Source organism: Thalassophryne amazonica, chromosome 14, assembly GCF_902500255.1.
Source record: "Thalassophryne amazonica chromosome 14, fThaAma1.1, whole genome shotgun sequence".
Classification (NCBI taxonomy): domain Eukaryota; kingdom Metazoa; phylum Chordata; class Actinopteri; order Batrachoidiformes; family Batrachoididae; genus Thalassophryne; species Thalassophryne amazonica.
Window position 1 is genome coordinate 92,649,225 of NC_047116.1, and position 14,810 is coordinate 92,664,034.

Sequence of the window (14,810 nt, forward strand, 5' to 3'; positions counted from 1 at the left end):
GATAATTATACTAATAATAATAATTCACATTTAAGAAGCTGAAATCAGATCATTTAGAAATTAAAAATAGAGACACAAAATGATTAATCAATTCTCCCAAATAGCTGGAAGTTAATTATCAACCGAAATAATTGCTGCAGCTTTAGTATACAAATATCCAAAATTAGACAAAAACTGCATAGTTTCTCGAGCAAAATGCTGCAAATATAGTTATGTACTCAGCAAATTTTAAGATAAACATAAATAAATAAATACAACATGAAAAATTCTAGAAGTTGATGGAGTTAAAAAACAAACTTCTGAATGAGCACTTGGGTTAATAAGGGTTAATTTCAGCACATTTGATTTTATTTAAGGTCTTAGCAGGAGAACCCATGATGGATTATGTTTCAGAGCAGGGCAAAAATTAACATCCAGGAATTAAGTAAAACCAAAATTGACTTAGAAAAAAGAATAGGGCTTGGGGCTTTGTCCTGTTGGTGAACTTTGATCTCACTTTTTAATAATTGATTTAAAGGTTATATCTTTCTCCTTGGTCAGTGTGTGGACAGTGTAACATTTCTATACCTCAAACTCCATCAGTTGTGATTTTGGAATTCTATTGTAACTTTGAGACAAACGTTCACCCATTCCTGGGTCTATGTAGTCCTGAGGCATTTCCAGATAGTGGAAGTGGGAATATAATCTTTGGACAGATCATATTTTACAACTTCCTTGGGCACACCTCTGTTCCCAAGCATTGAAATAAAAGGAGAAACCTGTTTATATTATGTTTGATAAAATTGGAATATGCAGTAGGGAGAAATTTCAGTTGGAATAATTTTAGTTGTGCAATGTGTATGTAAATTTATGACTTAAACTGTACCCATAAAGTGAATTATTTTGTGGGTATAGAAGAGACCAATTATTCATTCAAACCTTATTATCCCCTGGCTGAATCATGCTTTGGGGCTGTAATTCAATTTGCAAATTAGTTTTTCTTGTTTTGAAAATTTCTAGTATAAGCCTTTTCGGCATTCCGGGCGCGCGGGGGCTGATGGGAAGGCATCGAGACAAATGCACGTGCCTGACAACGGACGCGTAATCAACGTAATATCGCTCAGTACTGCGTGCGGTAAATGGCGTTTCTCATCAAGAGTAGGCATAATAAATTGTTTCCCAAGTACTGACAGCTGCGCACATGGCCTTGTTTGTCCCGCTACCCGCCGACCGGAAGCTTATCGAATTATTATCGTCATCATTATTTAATTAGCATTTGGAAATTTAAAATTGGCCTTGTTTACATATATATATATATAAGCATTGAAACAGAGTCTTTATGTTTTATTTTATTTTATTTAGGGTTTGTTTTGTTGTTTAGATTTTTTTTTTTTTTTTTTTTTTTTTTTTTTGGCACTGACATTCATACTTCCGGTGAGCTGCACTTCACTTTCTGTGGCTGAACTTCCGTGTTTTCAGCTGAGCCTCAGCAGTGAAGCGGTTCACTCCCAGCCCGGCTTTTTCCGTTCTGAATCATAGCTTGTGCGTCAAAATGTTGAAGGCGGTTATTTTAATCGGAGGCCATAACAAAGGTGAGACTACGTTCACTCTTTACTTTGGTTTTCGGACAGCGGTGTGTGGACAAGGGGGAAGCTAAGAGCTTTATGCTAAAATGTAAACAAACCAGCTCGTCGTGTCATTGACGTGGCAGTGTGCACGCGCACACAGACAAAACACACATGTTTAAAAAACTATTTTCATCAAATAGTTTGTTTAAAAACAATAACAGTGATCTTAGTGTCTACAAAGACCTGTAGCAGCAACCGTATTAGTAGTAATTATATTTTATAATACGAAGCGGATAGTCTGCCGTGACTGGAGGAGGACTTACTTTGGCTATTTGTCCGGAACACGCTGTAACGGGAGCACGAGAGGTCACAAAAATATTAAAAACCCAGTGGCCCGCTGAAGTGGGTCGCGTGATGACGTCATCGCGCTCGGCCAATCACAGCTTGTCCCAGACAAATAGCCAACGTTAGTCCTCTTCCAGTCACGGAAGTATATTCACTACCCATATAAGAATTGTAATGTGTTATATTCAATGGTGTCAAAAGTACACACATTTGTTACTTAATTAGAAGTATAGATACTGCAGTTTAAAAACACTCTGGTAAAAGTTGAAGTATCAACTTGACCTCTTTACTCAAGTAAAAGTGAAAAAGTATGTGCTCCAAAACCTACTTAAAGTATAAAAGTATAAAGTAACCTTTAAAAAAAAAAAAAAAAAAAAAAAAAAAAAGGTAGATGCCACTATATGAATTGAAAGCTTAATTTAAAAACTGATTCGTTCTATATGTGGCCCAAGACCCAAAACCCCAAATTACCCCCCAAAACCACCTGCACGAAAATGTTTCAATTCAAGAAGCTCTGAAATGCAATCTGGGACTATTCCAGACAATAAACTGCAGTGAGTGCAGCATCCATTTAGTGAGAAAAAAAAACAACTTTCCTTATTCCAGATTCATTCCAGTAGTATTCTGCTCTTACTAGGATGCAGCAGTTTTCTAGTTTGTCAGATAGTTCTGGAGGAAATCACTGAAGAAATTAACACATTGAAAATATGGTTTGACCGAAACAAACTGTCATTAAACTTAAATAAAACAGGGATGAAATGGAGGTGTAAGAGTCACTAGGTGTTCACAGGAAACACTTATTTCTGTATTTATTTATGTATGTTCATTGTTAGTTGCTTTTATATTTTCTTTTCTGTTGTGTTTCTATTCAGGTTCTTTTTGTCTCTTTCTCTGAAATTGTATATAATAATCATTAGATTATTAATATATAAACAAAAATAAATTTAAGAAATATTCCAATTTGAAAACAAATGCACCCGAACGTGAAGACAACTGGAACTGTTTCATGCTAACTTTTAACATTGAAAATGCCATAGACATGCTAACGCGTTAGCGTCGCTCCCGTTTTTAAGTTATAAAATCTATCAATCTATCAACTGTTTCAGAAGACCATAACAGGTCGGTTTAACATAAAAAAGGTAAATAATACTCACAGAAGTATGCTCTTTAGGGTTTTAGCGGGGGAAAATTAAGCGAAAGAAAGAATAAACGAAACAATAGGTCGAAGCATTGCTTCAATCTGCGAACCACTGCTTCGATCGGTTCAAAATCCATTACTTTATCTTCATTGATCCATGTTTCTGATATAGCAATTATGTTACTTTTTTTTTTTATTGACTTAAATATTCTTTAATGTTGTTAAAGTTTGCATACAGACTTCTGCTGTTGAAATGGATTATTGATAATTTGTTATCCGTTTTAATGATACGATTAAACTGTTCATCTGTATAATAGCAACAACTGTCATTAATATTTGAGAAGAAATTATTGTCCAGGTCTATATCGTGCTCCAAGTCCAGTACATTGTGGTCTGTGTATTTAAATGTTCTCAGTTCTAGTTTTCCATGATCAGCAATCCTTTGAGTTATATCCTTCTTGTCTCCAGATGTAGATGATGTAGTAGATGAACAGGTTCCTCTGGTCTGTGTCATGGTGTTGTGATGTGTTTGTGTCCTCATACCTTATTGATCGTATTTGTCCAGTTCCTCGATGTTCCTGATTACCATAACCTTCGCTTGTTCTGGTGTTCCGTTCAGTTTGATGAATGTTTTGCATTTGGATGTCCATGTCTGTTGAATTTTTCCCTGCTTTTTTAAGAGACGAGCTTTCCTGGCGATGTCTGCGTTTCTTTTGGTCAGATGTTCATTGATGAATACGTTTGTTCCTTTGAGTTTCCGTCCCTGTTTTAACAATGCCATTTTATGTTTTCTGTTGACAAACCTCATTATAACTGCTCGCTTGTCTCCATCCTCTCTCCTGGGCAGGGGGTGGCACGCTTCAATGTTATTAGAGTCCATTTGAATACCTTTAGATTGCAGGAAGTCAGCCACCTCTTGTTCCACTGAGCTGGCTTCCTGCTCGCTGGCCTCTCCTCCGCTGTCTTCTGACACCGCCCGTACATAGGATCGAGGTTTAATATGAATTCCTGTAATAATAACGTCGTTCATCCTTGTGTACTGTTCCAACTCCGCAACACGGTTCTCCAGGTACACCAGACGCCGGTCTTTCTCGGCATTCTGGATCCGGAGAGCCTTCACTTCTTCCACCAGCTCCATAATGGATTTCTGCTGCATTTTAACAACAGAGATTTCCTCAGACAAAAAGTCCAGGGACTTCTTGATATCGTCTCCCTCCTCCGCCATCAGTGCCTTCTTCGGACTCATGGTCAGATAAATCCGCGCTGGCACCTCTGTAAAGCTGCGCCAGTGGAACTGCGCTGGCGCCTCGGGCTTCAGGTGGAGCCGCGCCGGTGGATGTGCGCTGCGCTGCGCTGCGCTGCACTGCGCACATCCACCGGCGCTGAAGCCAAGAGTAACGAGGCTGTTTGTTTTAAAAATGTAAGGAATAGAAAGTACAGATACTTGTGTGAAAATGTAATAAGTAGAAGTCAGAAGTAGGCAGAAAAATAAGTAATGGAGTAAAGTATAGATACCTAAAAAGTGTACTTAAGTACAGTAACGAAGTATTTGTACTTCGTTACTTGACACCTCTGGTTATATTACGGTCATTATGCATGCAAAAAGATTCCAAACTGGTCCAATTTAGTAAACTCACTGGTCCTCACTTGTTTGTAAAATTTCAGAGTGGGATATGCACTAACTTTTACTTTAAGCAGTTCCTGACAGAAATTCATGCATCCACTGAGTGACAACATTCCCCACCCCTGCCACATTTCTCCATGCAGCGTGGGTTTGTGTCAGGAAGGGCATCCGGTGTAAAACTTGTGCCAAATCAGCATACAGATCCAGGTTGGATCTACTGTGGCAACCTTGAGTGAAAACAAGGGACCACAATGGAAATAAATGTTTTCACTTTCTTGTGTCAGCCATGTATTTTTAATGTATTTACAAATATTTTATGTACTTAAATTGAATTTACTGAACAAAATCATGTGCGCATGCACGCATTTAATGTATAGATGATTTACCTCCCTCTGCTGGAATGGCATGTGAGTCCAGAATGTAATTATCAACGTCCATTGTTCAGTGTTGTTAGCTAATATCCGTAGTTTCTCCTAAAATATTAGTCCTAGTCAACATTCCGTTTTGGCGTCATTCATCCTTGACCCAAAATACATAAGCATATCAAACGGCAAATGTCAGCTTTCCCCAGTTTGTCCGTGATCAAAGTTATACATGCACACACGTACACAGAGGCCACTTCACTTTTAATATATTGTGGTGAGCTGCACAGAAAAACGAGAACCGTGCCAGGTTTTTGTCTTTCTACATTCTGCCCCAAGGAGGTGCTTTTATTTTTACACACCCACAAACAGAGACGGTGGCGGAAGGCATCGAAAGCACTACACTTCCCACTCATGGTGATGGCAACATGACACATAACTAAAATGAGTAAACCAATTGAACTACAAAAACACAATAACTCAATAACACTAACAACACTGTTAAACTACCATTATCCACAATAACAGCATTTAAAACCTCAAACCCCCATGGTGCATTGCAGCACAACATCCATTGTTCACTGTTGTTAGCTAATATCGCTAATTTTTCCAAAAAATATGTGTACATTTATATTATTGCAGCAAAAGTAAGTGTGTGTGTGTGTCTGGCAGTGTGATGGGGATGACATTATGTGGTGACACCACATCGTGATGTTGTTCAGCCATTGCTAGCGAACAATGGAATCGCCCAATTAGGGCAGCAGATAACTGAAACAATCCTTCACATGGCGATACAAGCACCAAATTCGGTACAAATACTTCTTAGACATTACTCTTTTGAAAAAACCTACTTGGCACTTGAATTTTTAATAGGTGGCCAGGTAGGGGTCAATTGAAGAATTGCACAGGGGTAAAAATTTAAAAATGTTCCAGTCATATGGAAAGCTATACCACATTATTTGTCTGAACATAACCATTTCAAAAAGGTTTAGTTTAGACTATCTATGACTGAATGTTATGGAGCAAAAACAGCAAGAATGATAACAAAGATCAGTTTCAGTTTGTACAGAAGTCAAAGGTTAAATATGCTCCAATTTTGGTAAAAAATGGTGCAAATTATTGGTTGAGTTAATAGAGTTGTAAAAAGGAATAGTTTGTACCATGTGTCCATGTTGCAGGGTAACATATGTCACGTGTCACAGAATCCAATGATGTCGTCATATATCTAAGACTGAATGTGGCACTGAATGACTGGATTACAGTCGCAAATAGCTGTTTTACCCGTTCTGCTAACGTGTCGCCAGTAAAACTCAATTTACAACCGTAAAATCCAGCATGAACATCAGCAAATCATCAAACACAACAGGGTTATTCCCTAAAAGAAGGACACTACATCTACTTGCCCCCATGAATTTTTACTTGCCCCTATACAAATATTTTATTTCTTAACAGTTGGAAAATGGCAGCAAAGATTTCCAGAGCAATCCTTAATTGAGGGAAATGGCTTTTCATAAATCCTTATAGCTGTGATTTTGATTTGGAAACAAACCAATATTGTCTAATAAAAATGTTGTTTTCCGAGGGATGGTGTTCCATGGTTTATGAGGGACAGCCCCTCTAAAGGCGGTTTTCCACGTCACAAAAGTAGCACTACTCGGCTCGACTCTACTCGTGTTTTTTTTTTTTTTTTGCTTTTCCATTAGGGTAGTATCTGGTACCGGGTCCTTTTTTTAGTACCTGCTCGGGAGCGGTTCCAAGCGAGCCGAGCCGATACTAAAATGTGACGTCAACAGGCTGCCGGCCACTGATTGGTCAGAGAACGTCGTCACTGGACGAGTCATGAGTGCCGTCCGAGAGGAAAATCAAAACCCGCCATTTTTAAATAGTCACAGCGGCGTTACAGCGACCGTTGTTTTCTTTCGTTTCACGGCGATTTTTTTTTTTTTTTTTTACTCGCACAAAACCACACCGTGGTCTGTGGATGAGCTGCGGACGTTTATGTTTGGTGGCGGAGGGGAGAATACGGAGAGGTGGATGAAGCGATCCGAATGAGGCCGCACTCGGCTCACCGGACATTGCAGCAACTCAGAGAACAGCTGAAAAAGTTTCAAAGTGATTAAAGGACCGCAATGACCGGAGTAGGTCGGACCGCAAGGGCTGGAAACGGTTCGACCGCAGGAACACTGTTTACGGACACCGACTGACGAGCACCCGGAGGCAGGATGACCGCGACTGGGCCACGGCTTTGTTGGAAGCGACGGATGGTAAGTGTTTTTGTGACTGTAGTCTGCTTGAAAGCACCGTTTAACGTTCCTTATCCCATTGGTGGTGGGAAACACACTTTAACAAACTAGGATTGTGAGTCTAAACTTGTGTTAAAGTAACATCGTTGTCTCATGTACGCGGACACAGTGAGCTAGCAGACTGCTAACTAGCGAGCTAGCTAACTCCGTGCTCCGCTTTAAAGTATTAACTTAAGACAGAAAAACACCTCAAGTCAGCAATACAACAAACGTGTACATTTGACTCATTTAGTGCCATTACGGTGATGTTTTTTTTTTTTTTTTTTTAACATGTCGCCACTTTGTGTTTTTGTTGAAGAATCCAGTTCCATAAGCGGGGAGGGTTCGAACACCAGCTTCAACATCTGTATCAACGTCCAGCACCACACAGCAACGTGTCATCACAGGTAAGAATAACGTGTCTCACATCACTTTAACTTTCCCAAATACGATATATATATATATATACATACAAAGGGTGACCCCCCCCCCCCCCAAAAAAAAAAACAAAAATCCAGAACCCATAAATATTGTCATGAATCCCACAAACCTTCCCAAAGTTTCAGTTATCTTGATCGCTTTGCATAAAAGTCATGTTCTTTCAAAATGATGCTCCAAATGATCTGATTTGTTGGAGGATCATTTTGAAAGAACCTAATTTTTATGCAGTGACCAAGATAACTGAAACTCTGGGAATGATCATACAGAGACTGAAGGTTTATTTTTAACTTTCTTTCCCATTTCTACCTTCATTATTGTCCAGGCAAGAGATAAAGGGAGCCTGTTCCAGCAGGAGAATCTCACCATCTTGAGTGACGTTGAGGCTGAAGCTGAACTGGGTTCAGTGTGATCGACACATCCGGCTGATCCTTGAGGAAGCAACGGTGGTGGATGCTGCATTTAATCAGGCATATCTTGGCATGCTGGGTGACCTTGTGCACGCGATGCATGACCGGGGCATGAGACCTGCGCCCCCAACCCGGACTACAGACACATGAAACTTTTGTATAGTTTGTGTTGCTTTTTTTTATGTGTGTGTATTTGCTCTTTTTTGTTGCAGTAAACAATTTGACTCATGTGACTGTATCATAATTTGTCATTTCATTCTGAGTCAACAGTTAAAAACATTCATTTCTAAGAATTTTTAATTTGGGTTTTTGCCGCTCCAGAAGACACTGCACACTACACCTGGCTGAATCTTTACACAGATGCTGGAATAATCATGTCTAAACTGAGATTTTACCAAATGGTATTTAACAAACAAAAAGGTTTAGTCACTTCAGTGAAGGCACATTACATCAAGGAATTTTGAACAACCAGTTTTACTGTCTGTTACATTTACATTTATGACCCCATTAAATGTAAAACTTATTTTACTACTGGATTATGCTTAACCAGCTTTTCAAACTGTTAGCCTTTAAATCAGTAAACCTTGGTAACTTTTACAAATCAAAATGCTGTTACACAAAAGTGGAGACATTTTAGCAAAAAGTACAAAAAATTATTAAAAATTCACAGTGAAACATAACTGTGAAACATGATGACAAAGGTGTCCCATTCCGTGGCATGAACCTCCGCAGCGGTGACTCTGAGAAAACCATCTGAAATGCACACATACAGCATACATATTTTAATTAGTGCTGTCAGGTTATTAAAAAATAATGTGATTACAGGGTTTGTGATTAGTTAATCTAAATGAATCATTTAATTGCAGGTATATTTAAAAAAAAACTGATCTGTGTGTGTTTGGGGCATTTAATAATCAGGTAAAAAAGGATCAGGGTTATTTTTGTTACATATCAAGGCGGTATTAAGCTGTAAATTGGTCTTAAATTGGGAGAACTGTAAGTGTAATTTGGATGGGTTAAATGCAGGCAAATTTCATTGTATTTATGTGTACAATGACAAAAGGATACAAAGAATGTCTCTAAAAACAATTGTGGGAGTTTGGAGGCTGATTCCTTCTGCACAATGTGAGTCCTTTAATAATTATCTTATTAGATTTAATATTTTAAATTTGTCCATTGAACATTAAAATCTGAATGAAAAACAAACGTTTTTAATGTTTTAACCCTGTTCGAGTTCAGTGACGACGTTAATTAACGGTCATTAAAACCGAATCAACATTTTGTGCGTGAACGTCAGTAAAGGCACAAACTCCCACATTTGAGATTTAACAATAAGTTATCAAAGCAAGTTACTTTGGAAAAAAAGTATTGACATTAGCACGTTTATTGCTCAGAAACGCGTCTTTATTTACAGACCAAGTCACTGACGTCAAAACAAAATGGAGCAAAGTGTGACTGAAGGCCTGATATGTGCTGTAATTAATCTAAATTAACGCTTTATTTTGACAGCCACAATTTTAATAGTTAATAGCGAGAGCCTGCAGTTATTTACGAGCTTAGGAAGCTAACGATTAGCTTACAGTCATGCTTTGCCTCTTCATCTCTAGCAGCTTGTATCTCTAGCAGCTTGTATCTTCTCGTCTTCATCTTCATATGAATTCCCAAAGACATCTGTACGTCTCAAGCGTGTTTTTCTCGCCGCCAGCAACTTTCTCTTAAAAACTCAGCAGTAAACACACCGAGTTCGCCATTGTTTATGTTTGTGTCGCGTATAAAACGACGTCACTGCAGTTTGCTCTGCTGACCCCGCCCACGTTGAAGAGGTACTATTTGCAGTATTTCTGTGTAGGCTCTCAGTTGTCCAGGTGGTTTCCATAGTAGAGAAGCTTGAATCTTCGACTGGACTGGGTTGCGTGATGCGAGGACGTTTCGCTTCAAATCGCAGAAGCTTCCTCAGCTAAAATTCTTGCTCTGGAAGTCTGACTTCTGTCTGACTCTTGTAGAGAAGAATAAAACAGAAGCCAACAAAAGCTGGAGTTTTAAAACTAACCAGAATCATTCACGTCATCAAGGGAGCCATCAGAAAGGCATCCATCCCATCATTAGAGGGACAGCTGTCCTGCCATTAGGTGTGCTAACTACAGCACAATAGTTGCTAATTAGAGCTGTTGTTTAGTCACTAGCCTATAGCAGTCTGCCTCTCAGTTGGAGGGGTCTGGTTAGGTTTAAAACTCCAGCTTTTGTTGGCTTCTGTTTTATTCTTCTCTACAAGAGTCAGACAGAAGTCAGACTTCCAGAGCAAGAATTTTAGCTGAGGAAGCTTCTGCGATTTGAAGCGAAACGTCCTCGCGTCAAGCAACCCAGTCCAGTCGAAGATTCAAGCTTCGCTACTATTTACAGTAGAAAAGCTCGCGCTTGGAACCAAACCGAGTAGAGCCAAGTAGTGCTGGTGCTTTGTAGTGGAAAAGTGGCTTAAGTGTACCATTGAGCACTCATGAAAACTGTAAACTTTAAAGTCTTTTGTTTGAGTACTTAGAGTGCACACCAAAGTGGAAATTTTGCAACAATGAAGCACTAGTTGATTATTCAGAGTGAAATTGAACATCAGATACTTGATTTTCATTCATACCCGCTTATTGCGATTAAGGTCACGGGAGAGCTGGAGCTTATCCCTGCCGTCATAGGGCAAGATGTTCCAGTCTATCACAGAACCATGTATAGAGAGAAAAACACATTCACACGTATGGTCAGAGGCTCCAGTTCACCTGTGTGTCTTTGGAAGTGGGAGGAAGCTGACGTACCCAGAGGAAACCCACACAATCACAGGGAGAACATGCCAACTCCACACAGAAAGGACCGGGGGGAAGCGATCCCACAACCTTCTTGCTGTGAGGTAACGGTGCTAACCACTAAGCCACCGTGCCGCCCAGATACTTAATTTATTTTCAGGAAGTGTTTTGTATACAAATCTCACTTCAATTATACCTTTCTTTACAATACTTTGTTCATTAGTGAGATTATGGGTTGTTTATCTGCAGTTAAGACATTTTGTCCTGATTAACAACAGAAGAAGATTTTTTTTTTTTTTTGTTGTTTTTTTCTTTCAGGCACCAGGTTTCGGCCACTGTCATTTGAAGTTCCAAAACCCTTGTTTCCAGTAGCTGGTGTGCCCATGATGCAGCACCATATTGAAGCATGTGTGAAGGTTGGTACCAGTGTATATCGCAGTGGTTGTAAAGGTTAGGTTTGATATTATCCAAATACAAGTATTTTCAGTTGAAAGATTATTGGCTTTTATCAAAAATCAGATTATTTCCAGGTCTTTCTGCTCGACTGAAATAGCCTATGTGTGGTTTTCATCTGTAGCGTTGCTGTTGTGTGTCTGTGTTTTTGGCAATATCATATTCCTGAACATGACACAGTCTAAAAACAAACTTTAACATATATATTTATACACTGATTTACAACAATTAAATGCTGAAGGTTATTTCTTTACCTGTGGGATCAAGCTTATGCCCTGTTCAGAAAACTTGAGTGTGTCAAAATATTGAAATGCATTCTGCTTGTCTTCCATAGTGTCCATTCTGTAGTCTGTTAATATATCATTGTGTTAAAACTTAACAAGCTATTTCACAGGTTGAATTTCCATGCATCCATTCATTTTCTGTACCTGCTTACTCCAATTAAGGGTCCAGAGGGGTTGGAGCCTATACCAGCAGTCATAGGGTGTGAGGCAGGGTGCGCCCTGGATGCCAGTTTATCGCAGGGCCACATATAGACAGATGAACACATTCACCGTCGCACGCCCGCTACAGGTTGAATTTGTTCACAGAAACACAGGGCTCAACTCTGAAACAAAACATTAAGTGCTGGAGCTTCAAGAGGGCAGTTGCGTTACCTTATTTTTTAATCACAAGTCAAATATGAAGTTTTAGAAAAGAAATTTGGTGAAAATGTTAAGTCTGTTCTGTTAGATTAAAAAATGCATTTTGGGCTGGTTATAGTAGGAAGAAATTCCAACAAGGCCTATTGTTAGTTTGGGATTCAGTAATATGTAGCAGATGAGAGTCTCCAACTCCCCTTAGATGGGACTCCAGTCTGATGAAGGTTACTTAACCAGCTACAGGTGGAAAATCGTGACTTCAGGTAGTGAAAGTCTTAATATTTGTGCTGTCCACCCAATAAATCAGCTGATTCGAGTAATTTGTTGAACTCTTCAGACAGGTAGATGAGCTAATCAGTGAATTCACCTGTTTTAGATTCACAGGTAGAAGCAATACAGGATCAGACGTTTGCTTTCTGAAGCCAGGGATTTCCACGGTCTGTCCCCAGCTAAGGCTCGTAGCCATTATACAGCTGGGTGGGACAATACAGGTGAAGTGTCTTGTTTAAGGACACAGGCAGGCAGTGTCTTTGGGACTCTAACCCAGGTCTTCACATTAGTAGACACTGGTCCATATCCCACTGAGCAAAAAGTGATTATTGTTCATACAAATTAGGGATGTGCCTGTACTGTTATTGAGATACACATAACATTTCCCCCCCGATAAGAATTTGTCATCTTGTGACATTAGCGATATAGTTGATTGTTGTATTTACATATGTGCAGAATGAGCTGCTCATGCTGCCTGTCTGTGTCCGTGGACAAGGCACACAAGGTAAAAATGGTAAAAAGGTCAGTTTCAGTTTGTACAGGGGTCAAAAGTTAAAGTTGCTCCAATTTTAGTAAAAAGTGATGCAAATTATTGGTTGAAATAAAAGGATTAATAAATGGAATAGTTTTGACTGTGTTGAATTCTTTGTCTCCAAAGTCAAGGTCAAACAAGGTCGACGTCCATTGGATTCTATGACATATGTGACCCCGTAACATGATAACTAAGCATGACAGATGGTACAAACTATTTCTTTTAAAAATGCTATTAACTCAACCAATAATTTGCTTTTTTTTTTTACCTAAATTGGAGCAACTTTGACTTTGACCCCTGTACAAACTGAAACTGATCTTTGTCACAATTTTTGCTGTTTTTACCCCATAACTCCATAGAATTCTGTCATAGATAGTCCAAACTATACCTTTTTGGAATTGTTATGAACAGACAAATAATATGGTATAGGTTTCAATATGATTGGAGCATTTTAAAAGTTTGACCCCTGTGTAATTCTTTATTGACCCCTGTAGCTCGTTAGAGGTCAGCTCAATGATTGCTCCATATCTGAAAATAAACATTAATTAATTTAGAAGATGTGTGCTAAATTCTGTGCTTTTATCACAAAATGAACAATTGTTATGCAATGCTGCAACACTATAGCTGGGGATGGATACAGGCTTTGGCTGGGGAAGTGACCTGCATTGGACTGGTGTCCCATCCAGGGGGAGTTGTAAGCTTTTATCCAGTTCATGTTACAGAATCTGGAGATGAGCACCAGCACCAAAGGGCCTCAGAACTTATGTAGGACTTACTTCTTGTCATGTCGGAAATATCGTAGAATTTTTCTAATAATATTTCTTGTGTTACAAGGTGCCAAATATGAAGGAGATTTTACTAATTGGTTTTTATCAGCCAAACGAAGAACTGACCAAGTTCCTCTCCAATGCACAGCAAGAATTCAAGATTCCTATCAGGTAACGTCAAAAACATTTTTTTTTGATAACTCCAGTCACCTACTATCAAAGGATTCTCTTAACATATTCATGATGTATTTCTTTGTAAGAAGGGGATTGTGGTCAGGTCAGATCTGGGAGCATGTGTTGGTGCCACACATCTCCACATCCACCACACCACGGAACCACCCCAGGTCCTGGCAGTCATCCAGGCATTGCCAGAGACCTAATAAAAAATGAAAATGTACACATTGCACTGTTTCTTTCTCTTTTTGCTCTGTATGCACCACTCTGCATTTAATCATTAGTGATCGATCTCTGCTCCCCTCCACAGCATGTCTTTTTCCTGGTTCTCTCCCTCAGCCCCAACCAGTCCCAGCAGAAGACTGCCCCTCCCTGAGCCTGGTTCTGCTGGAGGTTTCTTCCTGTTTAAAAGGGAGTTTTTCCTTCCCACTGTAGCCAAGTGCTTGCTCACAGGGGGTCGTTTTGACCGTTGGGGTTTTACGTAATTATTGTATGGCCTTGCCTTACAATATAAAGCGCCTTGGGGCAACTGTTTGTTGTGATTTGGCACTATATAAAAAATTGATTGATTGATTGACATGAGTAGTAGGAGAAGATTCTTTAGATGTTCTGGAATGTCATAGAGTAGGTATTTATTTGGTCAGTGCATAACTGACAAATATGCTTCACATTTGTATGGCATGTTGCTTCTTTATTTGTGAGGAACTTGTGTTGTTTTGTGTCAGTGGCAGCAGTTTTCTTGCTGTGGTATTAGTCTTCTTGACTCTGCATGGCAGGTATTTACAGGAGTACGCTGCACTGGGCACTGGTGGGGGGATCTATCACTTCAGAGATCAGATTGTCTCCGGAAGTCCAAAAGCTTTCTTTGTTATGAATGCTGACGTCTGCTCAGAGTTTCCTCTCACGGAGATGATCAGCTTTCAGAAGGAGCGTGCGCAGCCAAACAGCTTTGTTATCCTCGGAACTACGGTGAGTTTGAATTTTCAGCACTTATTTTCAGTCTGCTTATTTGGTGATAAGCACAGACACCAAAAGGCC

At 39.4% G+C, this 14,810-nt stretch overlaps 1 protein-coding gene across 2 annotated transcripts in view; it reads left to right on the forward strand.

The window, feature by feature from the left end:
- The first annotated feature begins 1,418 nt into the window (after window positions 1-1,418).
- Window positions 1,419-14,810, forward strand: part of LOC117524696 (mannose-1-phosphate guanyltransferase alpha-A) — a 32,654-nt gene continuing 19,262 nt past the window's right edge. For both annotated transcript variants that reach the window (XM_034186514.1, XM_034186515.1), the window contains exons 1-4: window positions 1,419-1,571; window positions 11,254-11,351; window positions 13,666-13,769; window positions 14,549-14,741. In XM_034186514.1, coding sequence (XP_034042405.1) covers window positions 1,532-1,571; window positions 11,254-11,351; window positions 13,666-13,769; window positions 14,549-14,741 — 435 coding nt within the window. In that variant the 5' untranslated portion in view covers window positions 1,419-1,531. The remainder of the gene's footprint in view (window positions 1,572-11,253; window positions 11,352-13,665; window positions 13,770-14,548; window positions 14,742-14,810) is intronic.